This window comes from Pocillopora damicornis, chromosome 11, assembly GCF_964200805.1.
Source record: "Pocillopora damicornis chromosome 11, jaPocDami1.2, whole genome shotgun sequence".
Taxonomy (NCBI): Eukaryota; Metazoa; Cnidaria; class Anthozoa; order Scleractinia; family Pocilloporidae; genus Pocillopora; species Pocillopora damicornis.
The window spans coordinates 18,903,389-18,931,364 of NC_142680.1; the positions used below are offsets into that span (position 1 = coordinate 18,903,389).

The 27,976-nt window shown below is 39.6% G+C and overlaps 1 protein-coding gene and 3 pseudogenes across 7 annotated transcripts; 3 read left to right on the forward strand and 1 right to left on the reverse strand.

Moving 5' to 3' along the window:
• On the forward strand, nt 1-19,393 carry LOC149037976 (uncharacterized; annotated as a pseudogene). The gene is made up of 4 exons (XR_016180887.1): nt 1-854; nt 1,365-7,272; nt 7,391-7,522; nt 17,537-19,393. The product of XR_016180887.1 is annotated as an uncharacterized LOC149037976 (transcript).
• LOC149037977 (uncharacterized) lies at nt 14,065-17,483 on the forward strand (annotated as a pseudogene). Its single transcript, XR_016181360.1, has 3 exons — nt 14,065-14,911; nt 15,432-17,298; nt 17,472-17,483. The product of XR_016181360.1 is annotated as an uncharacterized LOC149037977 (transcript).
• Nucleotides 19,305-24,831, reverse strand: LOC149037978 (RNA 3'-terminal phosphate cyclase-like protein; annotated as a pseudogene). Its single transcript, XR_016180892.1, has 9 exons — nt 24,588-24,831; nt 24,386-24,457; nt 23,714-23,883; nt 22,885-22,959; nt 22,061-22,207; nt 21,666-21,814; nt 20,751-20,907; nt 20,412-20,515; nt 19,305-19,594 (listed from the first exon to the last, which is right to left on the reverse strand). The product of XR_016180892.1 is annotated as an RNA 3'-terminal phosphate cyclase-like protein (transcript).
• On the forward strand, nt 24,766-27,943 carry LOC149037979 (putative DNA-directed RNA polymerases I, II, and III subunit RPABC2). 4 transcript variants are annotated; one of them, XM_089186729.1, is made up of 6 exons: nt 24,793-24,835; nt 25,239-25,498; nt 25,578-25,641; nt 26,238-26,280; nt 26,555-26,645; nt 27,828-27,915. In XM_089186729.1, exons 2-6 carry the CDS (start codon nt 25,362-25,364, stop codon nt 27,832-27,834), a joined length of 342 nt encoding a protein of 113 aa, XP_089042855.1. In that variant the 5' UTR covers nt 24,793-24,835; nt 25,239-25,361; the 3' UTR covers nt 27,835-27,915. The 4 variants fall into 4 exon arrangements, 3 of the variants coding, with proteins under 3 accessions (XP_089042855.1, XP_089042856.1, XP_089042857.1); XR_016180880.1 differs by lacking the exon at nt 25,239-25,498 and having other exon boundaries at nt 24,766-24,836; nt 26,559-26,645; nt 27,828-27,853; XM_089186730.1 differs by lacking the exon at nt 26,555-26,645 and having other exon boundaries at nt 27,828-27,943.
• The last annotated feature ends 33 nt before the right edge of the window (nt 27,944-27,976 follow it).

The window sequence follows — 27,976 nt, forward strand, 5'->3', positions numbered from 1 at the left end:
TCAGGATTTTGGTCGAGGATAGCTATCACCAGAGCTCATGCCGAGTATGGCTCTACAGCCTTTTACGAACGAGCAGCTGAATTACTTTAAATTTGCCTCAATTGTACTGAATGAGTTCGCCATTGCTTTGCGTCAGACGTTCAAATCCATGTGGGACAACAGATTTGGACATCGTCCCGGATATCAACTGTGGGATAACTCCACGATAGTGAGAAATTTGTTTCTCACTGAAGAAGGTGGAAAAAGCAAAGTTCCTACACACATCTCCTATGAAGACTGGGATCGTACCGCCCTGTTCCAGGCCACCATCTATGCAAGGTCCTTCGCCACGCCAGATAGCAAAGGTCATTACAAGACACTTGGCGAACTGTACGTAAAACACCATAAAGTACCTCGTGGAAAGTTCCATCCATCTGTTTTGAGTCCAAGTGGGAATAAAGCCGAAACCTTCGCTCTCGCGATTGATCAGCTTCGACTTTTACGAAACTCGCTTTGTCACTCAGACAGGTCAGAGATTGATAAACCAACCTTTGACCAATTTGTGCAGCTCGCTAAAGAAGCATTCAAAGCTCTTGGTATCATGACAGATCCCGTTGATGCCATCGGTGGATTGACAGAGTCTGACTTTCCCACCAAAGAAGTTCGCAAATTGGAGGAAAGTCTTCGACAGGAGACCAGATCATACATCGAGTGTCTCGAGGAAGTAAGATCAGGTGTCGAGTGTTTCGAAGAAGTGAGATCAGGTGTCGACAAATTAATAGCACAGGGGAATGCTATGGTAAAAGTTGAAGACCTCGTTTTGTTGGAGAGAAAAATAGATGATTTGAAACTTAAGATGGATCAAGATCAAACAGGTATAAACTGATTGTAAACTTTACAGGATTTTTAGATTAACAACAATTCTAGGATACAATGTGGCAGAGTCTTATGAGCACTACTTTGGCAGGGAGGACCAAGAGACAACAGTGTTATTATTCTGCAGCTGTACTTTAGTATGAATAGGTCAACGGGGCAACTTCCAGCTTTGAACATGTCTTGAAAATCCTTTCTTCTTCCCTAACATGACTCTCTTCTATAATCAGAGTACCACCTTGAACAATCTGTTTTCTTTTATGTCAAAACAGCTTTTTCATGAAGTAAACTACACCCGCGATATTTACCAACATCGTGACTCTTGTATGATGTTCCTAAGATCACAACTTCACAGAAAAAACAAGAAGCCCATGACTAGAGCTGTATCCACAATACTAGATTTTTAATATTACTGTAAAATTAACCCTTTTTTGTAATCGTTATTTTTCATTTGCTCTTCAAGCTACCGACATTTAGCTCTTTCATGATTGCATCAATTTGTTCCTTTTAAGATTCAAAGCCATTCCTTCCACCATCAAATCTTCCTTCAAGGGTTCCATACTTCACGGGCCGTCAGAGAGAATGTGAAGACATCAGCCGTCACTTAACTTCCAAAAGTTCCCGGATCGTGTCCATATGGGGCTCGCCTGGTTTTGGTAAGACTTCTGTGGCAACTGAAGTCGGATATCAACTCCAAACTGGTGGACTTCCCGTATACTTCTTCTCCATGCGAGGGCTTCTTTCAAAAGCCGATCTGACTACGCAGCTTCTAAGCTTCTTTAAAAGACACTACACAAAAGATCAAATGCCTCATGGGATGTCCATAGAAGACGAACTTTCCCTCTTTCTAAGCGACATTTCAGGTGAATTTGTGATGATTCTTGACAATGCAGATGATTTACTCGAAAGTGGAGCACCGAATGTGAAGGAGGATTTCATAAACCTTCTGGTAGTCATTCTTTGTCAATTCAAAAACTTAACATTTCTTCTTACCACGAGGCAATCTCTTGAATTTATGAATGTACATTTTAAAGGCCATCAAGCAGTAAGAATAGGGCCTTTACACGAGTCCTTCTCTCAAACGTTAGTCGGCGGACTACTTCCAAAAGCGACCGCGTCTGACTGCTCGAATATTGCAAAAATATGCGGGTTCGTACCTTTGGCCATGAAACTGTTATGTTCCTCTATTGCTGAAGATAATATTCAGCCGACTCAATTTTTGGTTAGCTTCAAGGAATCTATAGAAGATAACCTTTTGGAGCTGTTGGACAATCCAGATTATCCAAGCAATCTGCGATTGAAGCTCCTATTTGAATCCTCTTTTCAGAGACTCTATATATCAGAGAAAGAAGCGCTGGTATCACTTAGTGTTCTTTCTGGAGATTTTAACCACTCGGTTGCTACAGCTGTCATGGGTGTTAAACCAACTCTGGAGGCCAGAAAAATCTTGCATAGGCTTCGGAGAAAATCCTTCCTCGACTCTAGCTTAAAATCTGAGTCATTTTCGATGCATAAGTTGATTCTGTCGTTTGTAAGGGAAAGAGGTCAAGATGAAATGAAAGAGGCCATGCTGAACTCCAAAGCACGTTTGTCTGCATTTTACGTCTCTCTTTTCGAGCAGCTAAATCAACAGTTTTTGACAGGACAATCCATGCAAGCATTTATTGATTTCTATGAAGAGAAGCAGAATATTGTTCAAAGTCTTATGGAGAGCTGTTCCGATCCTAAGACATGTGACGTTGCATTTGGTGTCCTGACAAAAGCAGAAATCTTTCTAGACTCCCTTTTCTGGTGCAAGGGAAAAATCATCGACAAAATTTACGATCACGCAACCAAAGAAGCTCAGAAGTTTAAAAAGGGCGCGTTCTACAGTCAGTTGCTGGTGTCCTTAGCATTCACCGAAGTGACTTGGGGGATAGATGGAAGATCGATGACGCTGCTCTCTAAAGCCGAGGGCCCTTCTTTGTCGGTAGATGATAAAATAAAAATCCTGTGTTATGGAGGCATCTGTCAACTGGTTTCAGGCAAAGTAGACGACGGAGCTCAGAAGTTGCAAGAAGCTCTTTGCTTGATGAGTGACAGCCCGGAACAGCGAATTCTCAGCGTAACTGCACTGCAAATTCTTGTTACTTACTTTCTTTTCAATAAAAAGAAAGCAACTTCACTAGAGTTTTACACCAAAGCTTTACATGAATGCAGAGCATTAGGAGACACAAGTCTTCTTGTTATTCCTCCGGTGAATAACAAAGATTTGACAATGATCGAAGCAGATATGCCGGAACCAGATGTTATAACCACTCAACCACTTAGATTAGAAACTATTTGCGTTGTTAGCAAAGCAACAGAAATGTTCTCTGATTACGAAACAAAGCAAGCAATAAGCAAATCTGTGCTAAGGATGTCGAATCTAACAAAAACACAGATCATCCTACATTCCATTGGTTCATGGACCTTCCAGCGCAACATCAATTCGACACTTAAAAATGTATTGAATAATCCTGAGGAGGCATCAAAGTTGTGCGACACACAGATCAGTTATCATAAAAAGACCTTAAAACAAAGTGGAAAAGTTAACGCAGGAGATAGAGCTAAACCCATAAAAAATCTTGATTTAAATTTGCATCAAGAAGAATTATATAAAAGCTTTCTGGACCAAGGCAACACTCTTCGTCAGATGAAAAACTATCCTGAAGCCATTCAATTCTTTGAATATGCCCTAAACATCGTAAGAGGACTGTTCGGGGAGAAACACCAAGACACAGCCGAAAGTTACTTTTCTATCGGACTAACACAACACGCTATAGGAAATTTCTCGTCAGCACTTAAGTCCCATCAGTGTGCTCTTGAAATAAGAGTTAAACTCTTCGGGGAAGAACACCGAGACACAGCCGAAAGTAACTTTTCTATCGGACTAACACAACATGCTTTAGGAAATTTCTCGTCAGCACTTAAGTCCCATCAGTGTGCACTTGACATAAGAGTTAAACTCTTCGGCGAAGAACACCGAGACACAGCCGAAAGTTACTTTTCTATCGGAGTAACACAACATGCTTTGGGCAATTTCTCGTCAGCACTTCAGTCCAAACACCGTGCTCTTGACATGAGAGTTAAACTCTTCGGGGAAGAACACCGAGACACAGCCGAAAGTTACTTTTCTATCGGAGTAACACAACATGCTTTAGGAAACTTCTCGTCAGCACTTCAGTCCCTACAGCATGCTCTTAACGTGAGAGTTAAACTCTTCGGGGAAGAACACCGAGACACAGCCAAAAGTTACTTTTCTATCGGAGTAACACAACATACTTTAGGAAATTTCTCGTCAGCACTTCAGTCCCATCAGCGTGCTCTTGACATAAGAGTTAAAGTCTTCGGCGAAGAACACCCAGACACCGCCAAAAGTTACTTTTCTATCGGAGTAACACAACATGGTTTACGGAATTTCTCGTCAGCACTTCAGTCCCGTCAGCATGCTCTTGACATAAGAGTTAAACTCTTCGGCGAGGAACACCCAGACACAGCCGAAAGTTACTTTTCTATCGGAGTAACACAACATGCTTTAGGAAGTTTCTCCTCAGCACTTCGGCCCCATCAGCGTGCTCTTGACATAAGAGTTCAACTCTTCGGGGAAGAACACCGAGACACAGCCGAAAGTTACTTTTGTATCGGAGTAACACAACATGCTTTCGGCAATTTCTCGTCAGCACTTCAGTCCATACAGCATGCTCTTGACATAAGAGTTAAAGTCTTCGGGGAAGAACACCAACAGACAGCCGAAAGTTACTCTTCTATCGGAGTAACCCAACATGCTTTACGGAATTTCTCGTCAGCACTTCAGTCCCATCAGCGTGCTCTTGACATAAGAGTTAAACTCTTCGGGGAAGAACACCGAGACACAGCCGAAAGTTACTTTTCTATCGGAGTAACACAACATGCTTTAGGAAATTTCCCGTCAGCACTTCAGTCCCATCAGCGTGCTCTCGACATAAGAGTTAAACTCTTCGGCGAAGAACACCCAGACACAGCCAAAAGTTACTTTTCTATCGGAGTAACACAACATGCTTTAGGAAATTTCTCATTAGCACTTCAGTCCCGTCAGCATGCTCTTGAGATAAGACTTAAACTCTTCGGGGAAGAACACCCAGACACAGCCGAAAGTTACTTTTCTACAGGAGTAACACAACATGCTTTCAGCAATTTCTCGTCAGCACTTCAGTCCATACAGCGTGCTCTTGACATAAGAGTTAAACTGTTCGGAGAAGAACACCGAGACACAGCCGAAAGTTACTTTTCTATCGGAGTAACACAACATGCTTTAGGAAATTTCTCGTCAGCACTTCAGTCCCATCAGCGTGCTCTTGACATAAGAATTAAACTCTTCGGCGAAGAACACCCAGACACCGCCAAAAGTTACTTTTCTATCGGAGTAACACAACATGCTTTAGGAAATTTCTCGTCAGCACTTCAGTCCCATCAGCGTGCTCTTGACATAAGAGTTAAACTCTTTGGGGAAGAACACCGAGACACAGCCGAAAGTTACTTTTCTATCGGAGTAACACAACATACTTTCGGCAATTTCTCATCAGCACTTCAGTCCATACAGCATGCTCTTGACATAAGAGTTAAACTGTTCGGAGAAGAACACCCAGACACCGCCAAAAGTTAGTTTTCTATCGGAGTAACACAACATGCTTTAGGAAATTTCTCGTCAGCACTTCAGTCCCATCAGTGAGCTCTTGACATAGGAGTTAAACTCTTCGGCGAAGAACACCCAGACACAGCCAAAAGTTACTTTTCTATCGGAGTAACAACATGCCTTAGGAAATTTCTCGTCAGCACTTCAGTCCCATCAGCGTGCTGTTGACAGAAGAGTTAAACTCTTCGGGAAAGAACACCAAGACACAGCTGAAAGTTACTTTTATCTCAGAGTAACACAAGATGCTTTGCTTTATGCAATTTCTCGTCAGCAGTTCAGTTGAAACAGCGCGCTCTTGACATAAGAGTTAAACTCTTCGGGGAAGAACACCGAGGCACAGCCGAAAGTTACCTTTTTTTTCGGAGTAACACAACATGCTTTAGGAAATTTTCGTCGGAACTTCAGTCCGAACAGCGTGCTCTTGACGTAAGAGTTAAACTCTTCGGCGAAGAACACTCAGACACAGCCAAAAGTTACTTTTCTATCGGAGTAACAACATGCCTTAGGAAATTTCTCGTCAGCACTTCAGTCCAAACAGCGTGCTCTTGACATAAGAGTTTAACTCTCCGGGGAAGAACACCCACATACAGCAGACAGTTACTTTAATCTCGGAGTAACACAACATGCCTTGGGAGACTTTTTATCAGCACTTCAGTCCGATCAGCGTGCTCTTGAGATAAGAATTAAACTCTTTGGCGAAGAACACCAAGACACAGCTCAGAGTTACTTTCCTATCGGAGTAACACAACATGCTGTAGGCAATATCTCGTCAGCACATCAGTCCAAACAGCGCGCTCTTGACATAAGAGTTAAAGTCTTCGGGGAAGAACACCCAGACACAGCAAAGAGTTACGCTAATCTCGGAGTAACACAACATGCCTCAGGAGACATTTTATTAGCACTTAAGTACAAACAGGGTGCTCTTGACATAAGAGTTAAACTCTTCACGGAAGAAAACCAAGACACAGCTGAGAGTTACGCACATCTTGGAGTAACACAACATGACTCAGGAGACTTTTTGCCAGCACTTCAGTCCAAACAACGTGCCCTTGACATAGGAATTAAACTCTTCGGCAAAGAACACCGAGACACAGCTCAGAGTTAATCTTCTATCTGAGTAACACAACATGTTTTAGGGAATTGCTGGTCAACACTTCAGTCCAAACAGCGTGCTCTTGACGTAAGAGTTAAACTCTTTGGGGAAGAACACTCAGACACAGCTAAGAGTTACGTTAATTTGGAGTAACACAACATGCCTCAGGAGACTTTTTATCCGCACGTCACTCCGATCAGCGTTCCCTTAACATAAGAGTTAAACTCTTTGGCAAAGAACACCAAGACACAGCTCAGAGTTACTCTTCTATCGTAGTAACACAGCATGCCTTATGCAATTTCTCTTCAGCACTTCAATCCAAACAGCGTGCTCTTGACATAAGAGTTAAACTCTTCGGGGAAGAACACCCAGACACAGCAGAGAGTTACGCTAATCTCGGAGTAACACAACATGCCTCAGGAGACTTTTTATCAGGACTTCAGTCCGATCAGCGCGCTCTTGACATAAGAGTTAAACTTTTCGGAGAAAAACACCCAGACACAGCTCATAGTTATCTTAATCTCGGAGTAACATAACATACTTTAGGCAATTTTACGGCAGCACTTTAGTCCGATCAGCGTGCTCTTGACATAACGAGTTAAACTCTTCGGGGAAGAACACTCAGAGACAGCTCGTAGTGACCTTAATCTCGGAGTAACGTAATATGCTTTAGGCAATTTTACGGCAGCTCTTCAGTCCGATCAGCATGCTCTTGACATGAGAGTTAAAAACTTCAGGAAAGCCAGACACAGCTGAGTGTTACTTTTCTCTCGGAGTAACACAACATGCCTCAGGCGATTTTTTGTCAGCACTTTAGTTCAAACAGTGTGCTGTTGACATAAGAGTTAAACTCTTCGGGAAAGAACACCCAGACACCGCCTAAAGTTACTTTAACCCCTTAGTTACAGAACAAGCTTTAGGCAAATCGCTCTGACGAAGGGCCAACGTTCGAAACGTCAGCTTTTTTACTCTTTACGGTGGCCAATTGACGTTTTCAACTCAGTTGTTAACATTAAATTACAATTTAAATTAAGGTTACTTTTCACTCAGAGGCCGAAAAATCCCTTTTTGTTGATATTTGAGTAAACTGAATTAAAAAATTTAAACTAACCTTTCCACTAAAGAGATTTCTAATATTTTTAAAAGCACCCGAGTCATTTAGAAAAACGTACTTTCAAAAAAAGTTAATAAATCAGGAGGGTGTCATAATCTTGGACCTTGGCGAATCTGCTGGGGGAATTTTCGCGGCAACCACCCATCTTGGGGCTCGTTTTCCATGTTATTTCCATAGTTTGTTTACGTCGCACACTTGACAAAATTCACAATGCGAAGTTCTTTGCTCACGGAAAAACCTTTACTCATCGAAAAATCAAAAGCGGAAGAAAGTCCTTGGTAAAAAAAAAAAGAAAAAGAAACAGCTCTAGGCTAGCGTCCATATTTCGAACAAGGAGGTCATCGTCAAACCAAAATTTGCCATACATAATCTTAAAAACAAGGTCTCCTTTTATTTATGCAAGTACCAGCCTTGATACAAATCGTAATTTTGAAAGGTGTCTGTCGATCCGTTGTCTTGCTCCTCAGCACATTTTCCTGTTTTTCCATTTTAGCCTTTGGCGACTCTGCCCATTATTACGTCGTCCTCCTCAAAGCTCCACTGAGCGATCGAGTCTGCAATGGGTTTCTTTTCCTGGGAAATCTTGATCCATCGTCATTGACACAGGGAGGTCCCGTTGTCCCATTAGTTTGCGGTTTCAGGAGGCGAGTTAAACTTCTAGCGCAGCGCCAGTTGTTTGCAAACCTTCATTAGCTAAAATCTCGCAATCGTCAGATTTCGCCAAAAATTCCAGGAATATTGACAAACGAGAGTGTGTCGGCAAACTTTGATATTTGAAATATTTGTCTCGTGTTGTCCATTTACGCAACACGCTTCGAATATTTTTAGCTACTCCAAGTTTAGATGCTGATATCTAGTCAACCAATCAGAAGATCAAAAAAGCCGATCACACTTTTGTTGATTGGTGCCTTGTGAACAAGACTGTGCAGCCGTTTTGTTCGTGCTGCACACTATTGTTGATTGGTGCCTTGTGAACAAGACTGTGCAGCCGTTTTGTTCGTGCTGCGACATCCGATACCTGATAATAATAATAAATAAGATCTTTTGACAGGGAGCCCACGTCACAAAGTGTGGTTTTCAGTAAGGCCCTGCATAAATCTAACGTAAGGATAACAGAAAATATAAATATGGTTATCAAGAATAGGATAAAAGGGTATAATCAATAGAAGAGACTACATGTTTTTAACAAGACGTCTAAAAACTGAAAAATCGGAAATGTTCCTAATGCCGTCTGGGAGAGCGTTCCAGTCATCTACTGCATGACAAACAAACCGATGCTGACCCCATGTACGCTTTGATTGTGGTTTACAAATGTTGTTATTAAAACGAGTGTTATAATCATGTATATCTTTAAAATGATTAAAATTAAAATTCCAATCAATTAGTCCATTCAAGGACTTAAAAACCAAAAATAGACGATGAGATCTTCGCCTTTTTTCCAATGTATCCCAACCAAGTAGATCAAGAGCTTCTGTTGCTGATGAATGCTTTGGCATATCTAAAATTAATTTAGCTGCTTTATTCTGGAGTAATTGGATCTTGTTCATCCGATACCTGATAGATTCAATAGAAGAACCATCGGTCGTTTCATTGTAAACTGCAGTTCGTAAGCTTTCTTCTGATGTATAGTTTGCTAGGATTATGGTGAAACTAGTACTCCAACGATTTTTTTTCCCGAAGGACAACCGCGAAGGTGGTAAGTAACCTTAACAACTCAGTTGATAAAACCAAATTATCTTGCTATACTCTCCCACTGACGCAGCACCACAGTTTCTTTAGAAACTCACTCCCTTTAATGATAAAACCCAGTTGAAGGACTCCTTCTCTTTTAAGCTATGTAGAAGAGTAAACCCCGGTCACTCTGGGAAGAAAAGTGACTTGGATTTGCAGAAAAATTAAACGATTTTGGGAAAACTTGAAGGAACCATTTAGTCTTGTTTTTTTTCTTTAACTAAAATAAAAGATTTTTAACTTCACCTCAATGTTTCTTTTCAGAAACTTCATTAAAAAACACTTCCTGTCTAAATCTGAGTTTACTCGAGATAAAAATGTCATTTTTGACGTTTAAGTGAAATGGAAACGAATTAATTGAAGAGGTTCGCGTGGCATCATGGAAGTTTCGGATTACTCATTCGTTTCGCGGGAAAATTAAGTCATTCTAGGTCGGTCAGTCTTATGTTTGACCACTTTCTTTTCTGTATTTGCTGTAATTTTGGTATTCCAACTCCCTGTAAAATATTACAATCATTGATTTTTCTCCCTTAGTACTAGAAGACTGACTGGCTCATCCTGAATAAACTTTTCACATTGAATTTATCGTGTGAGTGTTGTCAGAATGACAACTTTACATTAACTCTAGAATATGAAAAAATAAATAAGTCCCTACCTCTCAGATCCTGTCTTAACCCGTAAAAATTTTTTCTCATTTAAAATTTTAAAAAATGCTCCTTAGGTTGGGGACATTACAGATGTGAGAATACTTTTTCTCTACAAGCTGCATCAACTGCGTGCCAACGAAGATTTCGACGAGGACTGAAAAAGACGGTTTCTCGCCTGCGGTGTTCGGTTCAAGATTAGAACAAAGTACTCCTGTTACTGAATGATTAGTTAATTGCCTTCGTGCTTTGTTTTCTACGGCGAAATCTGTGGTAATAATGGGTAGCTGTGTTCGTTTCTGTTTACATAACATGTTATTTCTTATTTCTTTGGTTAATGCTCCAGAGTTTCGTTGCTGTAGAGTAATTTCCTTGGCAAACCAAAAGCTAACTTTTGACGAAATAATCAGCTGTATCACGAGGCACGATGATTTTTCGCCTAAAAGTGATCGGGCAGTTTCACTGCAAACTGCTCCTTTCCTCAGAGATTGTAAAGGCAGAGGCCATCGTCGTCGAACCGGTCAAACAAAAAACGAGTGAGTTTAAAGTCATCTGATTCAAGTTAATCTCAAATAGGGATCTTAATAGAGAAAAACCTTCTTTAGTTTAAGTGCGGCATTGTCATGCGACCCATTTCGCACAACACTTGGATTCGCTACCATGCATCTAATTCAATAATATTTGCGTTTCTTTAATTATCTCGTTGCACTGCTGTTATCACAATGATATTGCTACTGTTGCTACTTTTAGTTTCTTGAGGGCAGGGGGGAATTGATGGCTCGTGGGATGGATTTTCGGAAACCTAAGTTAGGAGAATACACGGACCCTTCGAGCTTGTGTTTATGCCAGTATCCGCCAGAGGTTCACGCCACAGGATATCGGTCAGCTCAGGAAACGGCTTGAACTTTGTTACAAATGATGCATTTCCGTTGTTAAAATACGACATAAACTACAATTGGAAGGATTTTCATACGATAAGAAAAAGCGCAAATGTAGTCGTGTGGAAAGACAGAGAGAATGAGTACATCTCAAGCGCGTGAAATAAGGAGCTCACTATTCTTTGCTTGCGAAATGTCAGCCGAAAAGAATGTTGAACAATCGTGTACGGTGTGGGAACAGGCTACTTAATCAGCATCCTCTTTAGCTGAATTCTTTGGTTATCTTCCCCTGACGTAACTCAGTAGTTCTATATGTTCGTAACAGGCGTCTTCGAGGCCGGTACGGAGCATAAGGCCAACGACATTGAAGAGTAAAATCTTCTCGATGTCGACGATCGAGACACGTCCATTTTGGCCATATACCTACATCATTTGGAAATTAGTGTTTAAAAACACCTGATTTATGTGTATTATTCTTGTAGCTACCATTTGGTGCTCCGGCCACGCATTACGTCCGTCCTTCTTTCCAAATTTTTCCTTTCTCCACCATAGCTGTGTGTCTTCACATTTTTCTACGTCACAGGGATAACATAATCGTTTTTGGTCGCGCGCTTAATGGAGACACGTTTTGAACGCTAAATCGTACGTACCTGTACATTCCATGCCAAAATGAGCAAATAAACGACATATTATTCAAAGCCAAATTTTCTGCAATTTTTTTTGACACTTAATCGACGGCCATTTTGAAAACGTTCCGATCCAGGCTACGTGATGTGATACACCACACGTGTGTAAGGCAGTGAAAAGGGTAGCCTAAAAAAAAGGCCTAATTTTGGCGAGCGAGTGCTAAGTATTTTCAGAACGAAAATTATGGCCGCCATCTTTGATTTTAATGGTAGCTGAAGGCTTGGGGAGAGAAAGAAATTTTTACTATGGGGGCGGTCGAGGGTCAAAAATAAGAAGAAGAAGGGTGGAGGTGGAGGAGTGAAGATTCTCGCCCTTTTTTTAACGGAGACCAGTGAGCAGCACAAAGAAAGACTACTTGGTGTTGTAACTTTTTGTTTATTTTTCCGACGCGTTTTGTCTGAGACTTCTTCAGGGATGATTACAACTAACATTGAACAGTATATATAGCACATTCGTGTCCGTAAGTATGACTTCCAGCGGAAGTGAATAATAACAGAAACATGTTGTAAACCGACGTAACAAGAGACGTCTTGTTATGAGCGCTACACTCAAGCATTATTTCTCATTTGCGACTGGAAAATATGATGAAATAAATCTTGTCTGTAATGTTACTCGTTTCAAAAATGTACCATTGTCAGCTGAGTGAACAGTAAGTTACTCACGCTTGTTTATCATAAATAAAACAAGCCGACAGCCTGAGAGAGGAAGCCATGAAAGCACATGTCATGAGACTGCCTAGCACCCACAGTATCAAACGCAATATCTTGGTTAAGAAAACGAACCGAGTAAGCGACCCAATCGTGTGACGGAAATAACAAGCTCGTAATAAGGTAAGATTTAGGAAAGTAGTGGTTATTTTCTGTTAAGACTAAGTCAGGGAATTTTGAAGAGCAGGCGTGTTTGTGAGGCGTCCATTCTGTGTTTTTTTTTTGCATCTTTCAAGCAAGCAGAAGTAAGCGTTAGGTGAGCGCTATGGATGAAAAAGAAGTTATTCCTGCTCTATCGCATGTTTTGAAGAGCATTGTTTAGGGGCGCCATGTTTATTTCAAAAAGGAAATTGAGCAATGCTGAGTGTATTGACCAGATTAAAGGGGAATTTCCCCTTCTAAGGCGCGTTTGACCTGTAAACATCACGCCACATTTCTCGAGAACAATCAATTCTTCATTGCTTAGGCATTTAGCATAGTAAGGGTCAGTTTAGAATATGAATATGAATAGTCATAACACAACCACTCTCCGGATAAATTTCGAGTTGCATTCTCGCAGTTCGTCCAATAATCATTCAGATAATCAGTTTGTGCGTCTGCCATCATGACATTTCTCGCTCTAACTTGAAATTCGAGGTAGGTGAGTAACAGTTTTCTTCAACTACACCTTAAGTTGTTCATTATCGCCACTGTGTGTTTGTCGACGAATCCGATGACAACTTTTGGACGGCCAGAAGTCACGGTAAAGCGCAGTAGGGAGAATCTGATTTACACGCAGATGATCGCTTTTTGTCGCTTAGGAATGTAACTTCACGCAATTGTTCGCCTTTTCAAACAAATGAATGCGTATTTTCGCATAATGAACAGCAAAAGGTTTATTAACGAACGTTTTGAGCCGCTTTTAGCAGAAATTAAAACGCAATCTTTTGTACCCTTCAATTTCCTGTTATCATCAATTGCACAATAATTTGTTTCTTCGTGCTTGTCGTTCATGCCATGCAAGTTCGTGATCCCATTTATTTAGGATATCTTGTTGGAAGTTAATACTTTGAAAACTTGAAAGAGGATTGAAATTTCATAAACATGTAAATAAAAATACCGTGATATTATGATATCAAATGTGAAATCATTTCAAACTGTTTGCTGGCAAAGAAAAGTTTGTATCAATAAAGTGGAGTTGAGGTTTGAGAAAAACTAGGTTTTGACGCTATACCAAGCTTATTGAAGTGAATTTTTTGAAGGACTTTAAGTTCTAAGATGCACACTCATCCTATAGCGTCACAATCTTCGATTTCTCGATTTCGGCATTGTAATAAGATACAATCGTTTCGGTTGAACCTCGAGGGAGAAATCTTTTAGTTTCAATAACAAAGTGCTAGGACTTGGCATCCAAACAGAAAGCAGATTCAAAGCGTAAATCTTTATTCTAATTAGAGATGAGTTTTCACCTTTTCTCAAGTCAATTTAGCTGTGTAGCCACTTTCCGTATTCATGCCGTTAGTGCAATTGATAGAGCCAGTGCGCATGTGCGATTAAGTATTTATTAAAACGAGAGTAGCATGACGAAAGAATAATTTACCTTTTCCTCTCACATATATCAATCGCTGTTTAATTTCACTTAATATGTATCTATGCTTGAACGAATTGAATCTTTCTCAGGATTTAGGTCGAGGATACCTGTCTCCAGTGCTGACGCCGAGAATGGCTTTACAGCCTTTTACAAACGAGCAGCTGAATTACTTCAAATTTGCCTCAGTTGTAGTCAATGAGTTCGCCACTGCTTTGCGTCAGACGTTCAAATCCATGTGGGACAATAGATTTGGACATCGTCCCGGATATCAACTGTGGGATAACTCCACGGTAGTAAGAAATTTGTTTCTCGCTGAAGAAAGTGGAAAAAGCAAAGTTCCTACACACATCTCCTATGAAGAATGGGATTGTACCGCTCTGTTCCAGGCCACCATCTATGCAAGGTCCTTTGCTACGCCAGATAGCAAAGGTCATTACAAGACACTTAGTGAAATGTACGTTAGGCACCATAAAGTACCTCCCGGAAAGTTCCATCCATCTGTTGTGAGTCCAAGTGGAAATACAGCCGAAACCTTCGCTCTTGCGATTGATCAGCTTCGACTTTTACGAAACTCCCTTTGTCACGCAGACAGGTCAGAGATTGATAAACCAACCTTTGACCAATACGTGCAGCTTGCTAAAGAAGCATTCAAAGCTCTTGCAATCATAACAGATCCCATTGATGCCATCGGTGGACTGACAGAGTCTGACTTTCCCACCGAAGAAGTTCGCAAATTGGAAGAAAGTCTTAGACAGGAGACCAGATCATACATCGAGTGTCTCGAAGAACTAAGATCAGGTGTCGAGTGTCTCGAAGAAGTGAAATCAGGTGTCGACAAATTAATAGCACAGGGGAATGCGATAAAAGAAAAAGTTGATGACCTCGCTTTGTTGAAAGGAGAAATAGATGATTTGAAACTAAACATGGATGAAGATCAAACAGGTATAAAGTGATTAAAAGCTTTACAGAATTTTTTGATTAACAACAATTTAAGATGCAATATGGCAGTCTTATAACCATTAGTTTGGCAGGGAGGAACTGAAAAGAAATAGCAGCGTTTCTGCTCTTTACTCTAGTAATAATGGTTCAACGGTGCAACTTCCAATTTTGGCAAAAGTGCTTCGTACATGTCTTGAAAATCCTGTCTTCGTCCCTAAGATGAATTTATTCTATAATCAGAATACCACCTTAAACAATCTGTTATCTTTTATTTTAAAACGATTTGTTCAAGAAGTAAGCCGCAGCCACTATATTTACCGGCATCGTGACTCTTGTGGGATGTTGTTAAGATTACAACCTCACGGAAAGAGCAAGACGCTCATGATTAAAGCTGCGTCCCTAAAACATGATTTCCACATTTTTAATGGTACAGTAAAATGTACTATTTATTATCATCGTTATTTTTCTCTTCAAACTACCGACAAGAGCTCTTTCATGATTGCATCAATTTGCTTCTTTTAAGATTCAAAGCCATTCCTTCCACCATCAAGTCTTCCTTCAAAGGTTCCACACTTCACTGGCCGTCAGAGAGAATGTGAAGACATCAGCAGTCACTTAACTTCCAAACGTTCCCGGATCGTGTCGGTATGGGGCTCGCCTGGTTTTGGTAAGACTTCTGTGGCAACTGAAGTCGGACATCGACTTCAAACTGGTGGACTTCTCGTATACTTCTTCTCCATGAGAGGGCTTCTTTCAAAGGCCGATCTGACCACGCAGCTTCTGAGCTTCTTTAGAAGACACTCCACAAGAGATCAAATTCGTCAGCAGATGTCCATAGAAGAAGAACTTTTTCTCTTTCTAAGAGACATTTCAGGTGAATTTGTGATGATTCTTGACAATGCCGATGAATTACTCGAAAGTAGAGCACCGAATGTAAAGGAGGATTTCATCAACCTTCTGGAAGTCATTCTTAGTCAATTAAAAAATTTAACATTTCTCCTTACCACAAGGGAATCTCTTGAATTTATGAATGTGCATTTTGAAGGCCATCAAGCAGCAAGAATAGGGCCATTACACGAGTCCTTCTCTCAAACCTTAGTCGGCGGATTACTTCCTAAAGCGACCCTGTCTGACTGCTCGAAAATTGCGAAAATCTGCGGGTTCGTACCTTTGGCTATGAAACTGTTGTGTTCCTCCATTACTGAAGATAATGCTCAGCCGAGTCAATTTTTAGATACCTTCAAGGAATCAATAGAAAGTAGCCTTTTCGAGCTGTTGGACAATCCAGATTATCCAAGCTATCTGCGATTAAAGTTCCTATTTGAATCCTCTTTTCAGAGACTCTCTTTATCTGAAAAAGAAGCGTTGGCATCACTTAGTGTTCTTTAACTTTTCAGTTGCTGCAGCTGTCATGGGTGTAAAAAAAAACTCTGGAGGCCAAGAAAGTCTTGCATAGGCTTCGGAGAAAATCTTTCCTCGACTCTAGCTTCAAACCTGAGTCATTTTCGATGCATAAGTTGATTCTGTCGTTTGGAAGAGGAAGAGGTCAAGATGAAATGAAAGAAACCATGCTGAACGTCAAAGCACGTTTGTCTGCATTTTACGTCTCTCTTTTCGAGAAGCTAAATAAACAGTTTTTGACAGGACAATCCATGCAAGCATTTATTTATTTCTATGAAGAGAGGCAGAATATTATTCAGAGTCTTATGGAGAGCTGCACCGATCCTAAGACATGTGACGTTGCATTTGGTGTCCTGACAAAGGCGGAAATCTTTCTAGATTCCCTTTTCTGATGCGAGGGAAAAATTATCGACAAAATTTATGATCACGCAACTGAAAAAGCTCAGGCGTTTGGAAAGAGCGTGTTCTATAGTCAATTACTGTTGTCCTTGGCATTCACCGAAGTGACTTGGGGGATACATGGAAGATCGATGACGCTGCTCTCTAAAGCCGAGGGCTTTTCTTTGTCGGTAGATGATAAAAGAAAACTCCTTTGTTATAAAGGCATCTGTCAACTGGTTTCAGGGAAAATAGATGACGGAGCTGAGAACTTACAAAAAGCTCTTTGCTTGGTGAGTGATAGCCCCGAAGAGCGAATTCTCACAGTATTTGCACAGAAAATTCTTGTTACTTACTTTCTTTTCAAGAAAAAGAAAGCAACTTCTCTGGAGCTTTACACAACAGCCTTAAATGAATGCAGAGCATTGGGAGACACAAGTCTCCTTGTTATTCCTCCAGTGAATAAGAAAGAATTGAGAATAATAGAGGCAGATATGCCAAAGGCAGATGTTACAACCACTCAACCACTTAGATTAGAAATGATATGCGTTGTTAGCAAAGCGACAGAAATGTTCTCTGATTATGAAACAAAGCAAGCAATAAGCAAATCTGTACTAAGGATGTCAAATGAAATAGATAAACAGATCCTCCCACATTCCATTGGTTCATGGACCTTCCAGCGCAACGTCAATTCGCCACTTAAAAATGTACTGAATAATCCCGAGGAAGCAACAAAGTTCTGGGACACATGGATAAGTTATCATAAAATGACCTTAAAACAAAGTGGAATAGTTAATGCAGGAGATAAAGCTAAACCCAACAAACATCTTGATTTAAATTGGCATCAAGAAGGACTACTAAGAAGCTATTTGGACCGTGGCTGCGCTATTCATCAGATGCAAAACTATCCTGGTGCCATTCAGTCCTTTCAACTTGCCCTCGACATTGCAATAGGACTCTTCGGGGAAGAACACCCAGACACAGCTCAAAGTTACTTTTCTCTCGGAGAAACACAACATGCTTCAAGCGACTTCTCGTCAGCAGTTGCGTCTTTTCAGCGTGCTCTCAAAATTAGAACTAAACTCTTCGGGAAAGAACATCCAGATACAGCTCAGAGTTACTTTTCTCTCAGAGTAACCCAACATGCCTCAGGCGACTTTTTGTCAGCACTTCAGTCCAAACAGTGTGCTCTTGACATAAGAGTTAAACTCCTCGGGGAAGAACACCTAGACACAGCGAAGAGTTACTTGTCTCTCGGAAAAACCCAGCACGCCTCAGGCGACGTTTTGTCAGCCTTTCAGTCCAAACAGCGTGTTCTTGACATTAGAGTGATACTGTTTGAAAAAGAACACCCAGAGGAAGCTAAGAGTTACTTTGACCTCAGGTAGCACAACATGCCTCAGATGACTTTTTGTCAGCACTTCAGTCCAAACAGCGTGCTCTTGACATAAGAGTGAAACTCTTTGGGGAAGAACACTCAGACACAGCTCAGAGTTACTTTTCTCTTGGAGTAACCCAACATGCCTTAGGCGACTTTTTATCAGCACTTCAGTCCAAACAGCGTGCTCTTGACATAAGAGTTAAACTTTTTGGGGAGGAACACCCAGACACAGCTAAGAGTTACTTTGACCTCGGAGTAACACAACATGCCTCAGGCGACTTTTTGTCAGCACTTCAGTCCAAACAGCGAGCTCTTGACATAAGAGTTAGACTCTTTGGGGAAGAACACCCAGACACAGCTAAAAGTTACCTTGACCTCGGTGTAACCCAACATGCCTTAGACGACTTTTTGTCAGCACTTAAGTCCAAACAGCGTGCTCTTGACACAAGAGTTAAACTCTTCGGGGAAGAACACCCAGACTCAGCTAAGAGTTACTTTTCTCTCGGAGTAACCCAACATGCCCTAGGCGACTTCTTGACAGCACTTCAGTCCAAACAGTGTGCTCTTGACATAAGAGTTAAACTTTTTGGGGAAGAACACCCAGAGACAGCTAAGAGTTACTTTGACCTCGGTGTAACCCAACATGGCTTAGGCCACTTTTTGTCAGCACTTCAGTCCAAACAGCGTGCTCTTGACATAAGAGTTAAACTCTTCGGGGAAGAACACCCAGATACAGCCGAATATTACTTCTCTCTCGGAGTAACCCAGTTTACCTCAAGCGACGTTTTGTCAGCACTTCAGTCTTTTCAGCGTGCCCTTGAAATCAGAATTAAACTCTTAGCGGAAGAAGAACCAAACAAAGCTTAGCGTTACTTTTCTCTCTTAGAAATACAACATGCTTTAAGCGACTTCTCGTCTGGAGTTCAGTCTTTTCAGCCTGCTCCTGAAATTAGAGCTAGACGATAGTTACTTTACTCTCGAAGTAACCAAACATGCCCCACGCGACTTTTTGTCAGCACTTGAGTCCAAACAGCGTGCTCTTGACATTAGAGACTATTCGGGGAAAACACCCAGACACACCTCAGCGTTACGTTTATCTCGGAGAAACACAAAGTGCCTTAGGCAATTTCTTGTCAGCACTTCAGTTCGACCAGCGCGCTCTTACAGTTTTACAATTAAAATGAAAGATTTTTCGCTTCATTTCAACGTTTCATTGCAGAAACTCGATTAAAAACATTTCATGTCTCAATATGAGTTTATTTGAGATGAAAACAAGTTTACATTCACTCTATAATATGAAAAAATAAATAAATTCCCACAGAATCAAGGTAACAATATCCCTGACTTCTCTGCTTTTTGTTTTTGTTTACACCATAGTCTTGTTAATGTTCGTGTATCCAGCCCCTACACATGATAGCAAGATTTTACTCTTTCCTCCTGCTACACTGTTGTCATCATCACTCTGTTGTGCTTGTACTTTGAACATCACTCCAAAAAATTCTTTTAGATGCCTCAAAAATTGAATGCTGTAAAAGAGTTGATGATAGCACTGAGAAAATTTTAAAAGAATTACTCAGTAGAAAGAAAACAATAACATTTATCATGACATTGATAATGAACCTTCCACCACCAAGCAATCTTTCCCCTCCCTGCCCACTTACTTTTCTCCATTTCTCCTTCCTTCCAACACTTTCCTTTCTTCCTGTCTATCTCACCTCTCTTTCATCTCCTTCTATTCTCCATCATCTCCCTTTCTTCCCTCTCTTCCTATTATCCATTCGACCTTTCCTCTCTATCTGAGCTGCACTCGTCTTCATTTCCCATCATCCTCTACACCTCACCTCCCTGCCACCCTGTCCCTCTCCTTCTTCCTATCTCCCCTCTCTTCTTTATCTTTTCCTTCCTCATCATCTCCTCTCCTTCTCTCTTTCCCTCTCCACCCCTCTGTCTCCCTCCATTTCCCCTCCCTCCCTCATTCCCTCCCTGTCCTCCTCTAAATTTCTCTCCCTCCTCCTGCCCCCCTGCTACCTTATTCCCCTCCACTGTGCCCTCCATATACCCCCTACAATGCTGCTCTCCTCTCTCCATTCCCACTCCCTCCCTGTCTCCTCCTCTGTGTCCTCCATCATACTCCCTAACACTGCCTCTTCCCACTTTCTTTTTATATCTCTGTTTCTCCTCCTTCTCCCTTCTCTCCTTTTGGCAATTGAATGAGAGCCAGACTGATGCCAAGCAGTTAAAAAAATCTTTCCTAATAACACACAACAGATCATAACTCCAGCTAACAGAAAATTGTGTGAATTTATTTACTCTTTTCACTGATAGACATTATCAACTACTTACGTATATGGAGTCAGTGGACCAGTGAGAATTTTAGAAACATCCCTTTGTCCCAGAATCATGTAAAGGAGAACAACACTCTGATGGCGAGAGTCAACACAGCCTCCCTATCAAAGGAGAAAGATAAATAATAATAGTGAGTCTCATTTCAGAATATAGAGCTATACTTAAATCATTTTAAAAGCTAGTATGAGTGTAAGCCTGATCACCAGCTGCCAAGAGTTCTTAATGAAGTGCATTTTGATTGAGTGTCATACATCCAAAACTGAAAGCAATCACAGTAGCCAACCAGAATAAAGGAACATATCATGAGCCAATGAAGGATCCAAGTATAAACCTTACCTTGTAAATTTCTTCAAGTAACATTTCAGCTGCCTGTTTGCCAAGATCCTCAGGGACAACTGGCTGACCCTCTCCTACTGGGGTAGATGATGTCTGAACACTTAGCATGGCACCAGTTGTTGATTCTGCAACTAATGAGATCCCAAACCCTGGTGACCTGGAGGAGGACATTTTTAATCATGATTACTGGTATCATTAATCTGATGACTAATGGTGTACCATGCTTATGACAAAAGAACACATTGCATCTCTGGTTTTAAGAGACTCTGAAAAGCTTGCTTATCGTAATGTCTCCAGCACAACAGAAGTGCACTGACTCAGTTGCATCAGCAAATCTGGGCGCGAGATCTAGCAAGTGCTATAACTTTGCCTTCTTGGACAAGACACCTTACTCTCACAGTTCCTCTCTCTGCTCAGGAGTATGAATGGGTACTGATAACTTCTTAAGTAAATCTAAAAAATGCCAAGGACAATTTACAATGGACGGTCACCCCTTACAGGGGAGGGGGAGGAGTAGTAAAACTTCTTATAAATTTTGCCACTTTGGATATTAAGAAATATGGTTGTCGTCTTCTCATGAGCACAGAACAAAGAAAAAAATTCTTGAGTCCCCATGAGGAATTGAACCTTAAACCTTCAGATTCCACACTCCCATGCTCTACCACTGAGCCACAGAGACTCTAAGGCCCAATATGAATTTCATATATGACACATATCCTGCACTCTGCTAGGATCAGCAATGTTGATAGCACCACATTTTGTAAATAGAAGAAGAAACATGGTAAGCTTTATGCTCAGTAAGGAAATATAGAAAGATAATTTTTTGTCTTGCTGTGGATATTTACTGCATGAATTGTGGTGAAACATGCTGATTCCCTGGTAAAAAAGTTAAAGGTTTGTTGTAAAATGACATACTTTCCAGATTGACCTCCTTTGCAGTGATCTGTATAAATGTAAATATCGGACACAAACTGGTTCAATACTAGTTGTAGAAGTAGTGGGTTGAAGCTAATAACATAAATTATTTAAGAGGACTGTGCCAAGAGCAACTTTTGGTAAACTGACTTAAAAGTGATAACACATAAAAGAAACTGGCTTTAAATACAAGAGGACTGTGAAATAACATGCAGTATGGAAATGTGAGAAAAGGTGTGCCTGATGAGGAAAAACGCTGAGAAATTTAACAAAAAACACTTGCCAGGAGGTATGAAAAAATATGAAGAATGAAATAAGTCCATACAAATTACATGAAAAATAATAAGCAAGCAGTTGATCTTACAGTCTCTGTAATAAAGTTATAACACTTATACCAAGGGGAAAAGTAAAGGATACACAAGGCCTCTTATTCTTTTTATCTTACCAGGATCTGTGAACTGTAATGGCCGCAAGTTTCTCCTCACAGGACAAGAGAATACCACCTCCCCTCCCCCCTCTGGAGGTGCTCCCTTTTTCACAATCTGTGACAAAAAAAGTCAATGAAATGATAATATTATATTTCATCATGTTTTAAACAGCTATGTAAATAAATTGCAACAAATTAAAGAAATTGATGAAAAGGAAAGGAGTTCAAATCCAATGAGATTGTCTTGGACATCAACTTTGCCACAATTCAATTGTTTTGGTAAAAAAATATGGCCCCTGTAATGTTTAGTAAGAATGATCTATTGCAGTCCTCTTTCCTCTACTAAACAGAAAAAAGCACTTTCACAGTACTATCTAACTCAATATTAATTATTCATGTACTTCATCTTCTGTCTTCCTCTTTGATCTAAGCTATTTTAGTTAAGTCTGGTTTAGTGAATAACTTTTTATCCTAAATTAAGGGGCACTATATGAGGTATCTAGATGTGCCCCTCTCCTCTCTGCTTTAATATTTAAATGTACAGAATTAGAATTGCTTAGTTATTATGGTGACCTTGCTGATTATATAACTTAACTTACTACTTCATGGAGTAGAGATATATTCAATCATGTTGAAAGGGGCAGCTGAGTCATATTATTTAACTTTCTTTCCAGCTAAGTTCACTGACAGCAAAATTACTGCATAACTCAATCTTTTTCATGTGTTGAGATCCTACTTGGAAAATCATTAATAATAATGATAATTAAATCCATTAATACTAGCTAATGATGCCTTTATAACTGGGCCTTCATCATCCACCACAAACTTCTTTACCAGAGGCAGAGTAACTGTTTTAATGATATCAACCTAAAATAACATCATACAGCAATCATTAAATTCTAAGAAAAACACATTTCTCAGAAGTAATCTAATTATGCACCCTTAGACACACTCATCTTCAGTCTTGTTTTTGTCTGCCCCATTAAGTCATATTTGTTTACAAATTCCATTTTAAAAATCTGGCATTTTTGTTTTCATCAAAATACTATGCAACTTTTTTTTCAATTTTCCACTTCACTTGAAGAAAAAAGGAATTTTAAGTCAACCTACATTCTTTGTACTTACTGGTAAGTGTTGCCCACTAAATTTCAATATGGTGATATAGAAAAACATAAATTTTTAGGTTGATTTACATGTGGTTTTTTTATTCAAAAAAACTGAAATATAAAACTGGAAGTTTGATACTTCTTATACAGGGAAGAAAAATGATATTGGATATGAAATGAGAGTTTTTACAAGACAGAGAGAAACAGAGAAAAATCAACACAAAATTTGAATTACACAGATTTGGTCTTTAGTGTATTTAGCCCTTTATAACCTTACATCAGTATTTATATTTGCCACACTCTTTGACTCTCTACACATTTCCTTTAGTGGTGACAAGAAGAATTTGTGTAACAATCAAAGCTTCTTATGTTGGTGATCATTTCCAATATTCTCATGATCTTCATGAATGATACAGCAGTGTTAATGTAAGGAGAAGTTAGAAGCTCATCACTCTTAGGGCTGAAAGGGTTAATTCCCTGCTAGAAACAATTATGATAAAATATTTCTGGCTTACTGTTGGATCATGTCTGTCATTTGTTATTCCTTTTAGAGTAAGTCTGATAGGCTTCTTGCAAAATGGTGCCAGCAGCACCACAAGCTAATAACCAATAGATCTTTAAGGATTACAGTCGTGTTCAATGGTTCCTCCAGTTAACAGGCCAGATTTATAAAACAGCATTGTACCTCTGGAAAAGGAAACAAAATAACCAAACATGAGGATAAGATAGCTTTTATAATAAAGCCCCATTAGGAAGAAGGGAGGGAGGGGGGGGGGGTCCAAGTGTTAATAAAACAGCATTGAACCTTTGGAAAAGCAAACAGAGTAACCAAACATAAGGATAGGATAGCTTTTATGATGAGGCCCCATCAGGATGGAGGGAGGGGAAGGGGTTCAAGTGTCCCCTATAGTACTAATGTTTGGCCTAAATATCCTGTATCCCTTTAATTCCTGTCGTTTATATCCCTACAATTCAGGTTTATATCCCGGAATATTCATTTTAAATATCCCATTAGATTTTTCTGGAGTATCCCATATCCCTATAATCTTTTAGCCAAATATTCCCAATCCCGATAACCTCTCATAGGGCCTCTATAATTGACATTGCTTGGCCAGGCAGTGCTATCATTAATTAAAATCTTATAAACAAATAAAAACAATTTTCTGATAGATGATCTGAAGACTTACCTGTTTCATTAATTTCTATTCGTGATCCGTTTGTTACCTTGTCCAGAAGCCGCATAAAACTTGCTTCAAAATCTTCAAAGGGTTACATAGAGAACAGAAATTTTCAAAGTAGACAGCAAAAGACAAACCATATTTTATGTACAGCTGAAGTTAGCAGCTGAAAAGGCTGTGATTTCTAGAATCAGTTCGATAACGGACGCACCTTTCAGCCCAGGATCGTCTTCAACAGCTCTTATGTTTTTCATTTTCACCGATTTATCGCTAAGCGTCGCCAAAACAAGTCTTTGTCGGAAAAAATTACAACCTTCGCATGTCAAATCAGCCGCCATGTTGAAATACGCACGTGGGTGACCTTTCCCGTCACAATATATGACATAGTATTGTCCTCTGGGTGACGCTGCTGAACCAATAACTTTCGTTCTCGTTCAAGATGGTGGACAACGATTTGAAAGTGAGTGGTAATGACATTCCAAATCAGCGAGTCTTGAGATCTTTACTGCACTGATTCACTTTTAGATAACTACACACCAAATTCACGTTTCGTTGCATTTTAGATGGCGATCAAAAGTCATTTCTTGTCTTAGTGGTTGATAATAGTGGAAACGAAGCAATCGTACAATTTACTTTTTAACATTTACATTTACATATATCATCTTACAACATCTCTAACAGACATATTCGCAAGCTCCTCACTAATAACTAAAGCACCACAACTAGGAAATATTAAAATAGGAAAAAAATATATATATATATAAATAGATAAATAAATCGAAAAGGGTAAACATCACACTGAAAAAATGTAGTCAGATATGATGGCTTTAAATTTTGAAATTGAATCCAATGTTAAATAATCAGGTGGCAGGCTATTCCAGTCAATGATAGCTCTCGGCCAGAAGCTGTATTTGTACGTGTCACAGGATGGCTGAAGTGGGATAAATTTCAGTGGATGAGATGAACTGGTTTTTAGGGAAGACTGATGATGTACATATCTATAGCGGTCTGGTTGGTAACACATTTGTACATCAGTGTCAGTCTAGCTACTTGTCTTCTTCTTTCGAGAGTTGGCCAATTAAGTTGCTTCAGAGCATTGGTTACGCATCCTTCCTCCCTCGTGTTAGTTCTTGTTACGAAGCGTGCAACCCTGCGCAGACGGCAAAAGTCACGGTGTAGAACTTTCTCGATTTTCTTCTAGGTATGACGATGACCTCGATGAGGTCGAAGAAGAAGACCACTTTGAAGATGTAGATGAATTAGAGGTAAGCTTTCTAGAAGAGATATTTGGCCACTGTTTTCTGAATTAGTTAATTTAGTGGATCTACCATACTTTTGACAACGCACGTGTAATTTCGGTTACATGTGAGTCAAACAACACTTACTGATTATCAGAATCAAGTAGGTGGAGATTTTTAGTTTGATACAGTAACGATACTCTCAAAGAGGGTATCTTTGTCCTGACAATGTAGAATGAGGTCCCAGTTTGAAGACACTTACATTTCTTTCAAACTCAGAAACCATTGTGTCTGGAATAAATTACTGTGTCATGACCAATCATATGTGTGATCAGGATATGTGGGCAAAGTTAAAGATTAGGGCACAAACTTATCAGCGTTTACTGCATGAGTTGGAGACTTCTCACACCTGACTGACAGCTGGCTGCCATGTTTTCACTGATAGATCAAATTTGATAAAGTAACATTTGTGAAGTTCATGGTTTTCTGAGTTTCACAGTAATCAAGAGTGGTGAAAGAATTCTTCAAACCACGTGCATGCAGCTATTTTGCTTTCCTGGCTGAGGTTGCATCTAATATCCTCTATTGTGTTTCTTTTTTTATTTATTTTTGTTTTTTTTCAGCCAACAAAAGACACTGAGAATATTGACATTTTGCCCACAGCAGGTATGGTTTGCAATAATTTTTAAACAGTTTTCTATAAAATCTCAGTTAAATAAGGTAATCCGTTAATTATGAGTTAGACTAAAGATGAGAAAATGGTTTCTTGCATTGCATTTTATTCAAGTAGGGATGTTACATAATCCTTCAAAGTTGCTACTGCAACCTTATAAGTGAACATTTAACAGTGAATATTGAAGAATATTTAATAGCAGTATCTGAACATTTTCATGGCTTAAATGTAATTTTGATTCTCTCTTTTTATATCGATTTGTAAAAGAAAGCCAAGAACCAACAAAAAGAATCACAACACCATATATGACAAAATATGAGAGAGCAAGAGTATTAGGAACTAGAGCTCTACAGATAAGGTACTTGACCCTTTAACTCTCAGAAGTGATTAATTTGTAACTTCTCCCTATAATATCCATACATTATCCAGCAAACAGGTCATGAGAATACTCAAACTTATCAGATACAAGATATTACTTTGATTTAACACCAAATTCTTGTAACTTATTCACAAGGAAATTTGTAACAGTTAGAGGGGAGAATTAACAATCAGATCTTGGGAGTTAAAGAGTTGATTCTTTTTCAATGTTATTTCAGAGGAAGAAAAATCTCCGTTATTATTCCTGATTTTCACCCTACCCAAGAGAGTTCTGTATATCCACAAAGTTTTACATCAGGGTAACACTTAAGTGAAGAAACAAATTATCTGAGAGAAAAAAAGTTTTTCTCTAATCATTGACTTCTAATATTCCTCTAATGTTGTGACATGTTACACAATTATACACTGCCTGTACAGTCAAACATTTAACATTGGCTCTTGTTCAAGTCCTCTGAACCCTTAAAGTTTTGAATTAAAAAAAAAGGTTTCATTGGCATCCAAAACTTTTTTTACTTTTAAGCCTTTAACTCCTAAGATCTGATTGTCAATTCTCCCTTCTTGCTGCTAGACGTTTCCTTGTAAATTAGTTAGGAGAGTTTGGAGTAAGTTTGAGTCTTCTCATTTCCTGTTTGCTGGATAATGTATGAATATTATAGGGAGAAGGTACATGTTAATCACTTCTGGGAGTTAAAGGGTCAACAAAATATTTTCTTTAAACTACATTTAATCAAAGGAAGGTTACATAAACTGTTAATCATATATTGATAACCAAATATAGAACTCTCGTGCAATAGTTATCATAATTTCAAATATAGGAATTTAGAAAATTGGATACCATCTTTTTTCAATGAACCATTTTTAAAAAAGTTTATTTTTTTTTTAAATGATAGTGATCAGTCTCTTAGCCAGGGTCAAGTAATTCCCTTCTCCCCATGGCAAATTGTTGCATTCTCCTTTCCCAGTTATGCTCTGTGACCTGGCCCTATTTCAATGCTCAGTCTTATCTTTTTCAATGTAAATAATGGTTAGGGAACTCTTCAATTGAAGTTTCTAATATCAAACCCAAAGTTACCTTGACAGCCAGTAGGAACAAAGAAAGATATGCTCATTTAAAGATAAAAAAAAATATCCTTCTTTGAGTGCATTATTGTTCCCGTATCAGATTTTGAGAGAGATCATCCATCTTCTACCTGGGGAATGGCTTCATGTGCAATTTGTTACAGCAGATTTTGACGAGGCATTGTGGGGAGCACTTTGGTCTGTTGTGCCACAGGTAAAGCTGCAGGGATGCCCTCTTCACTGGACCCAGTT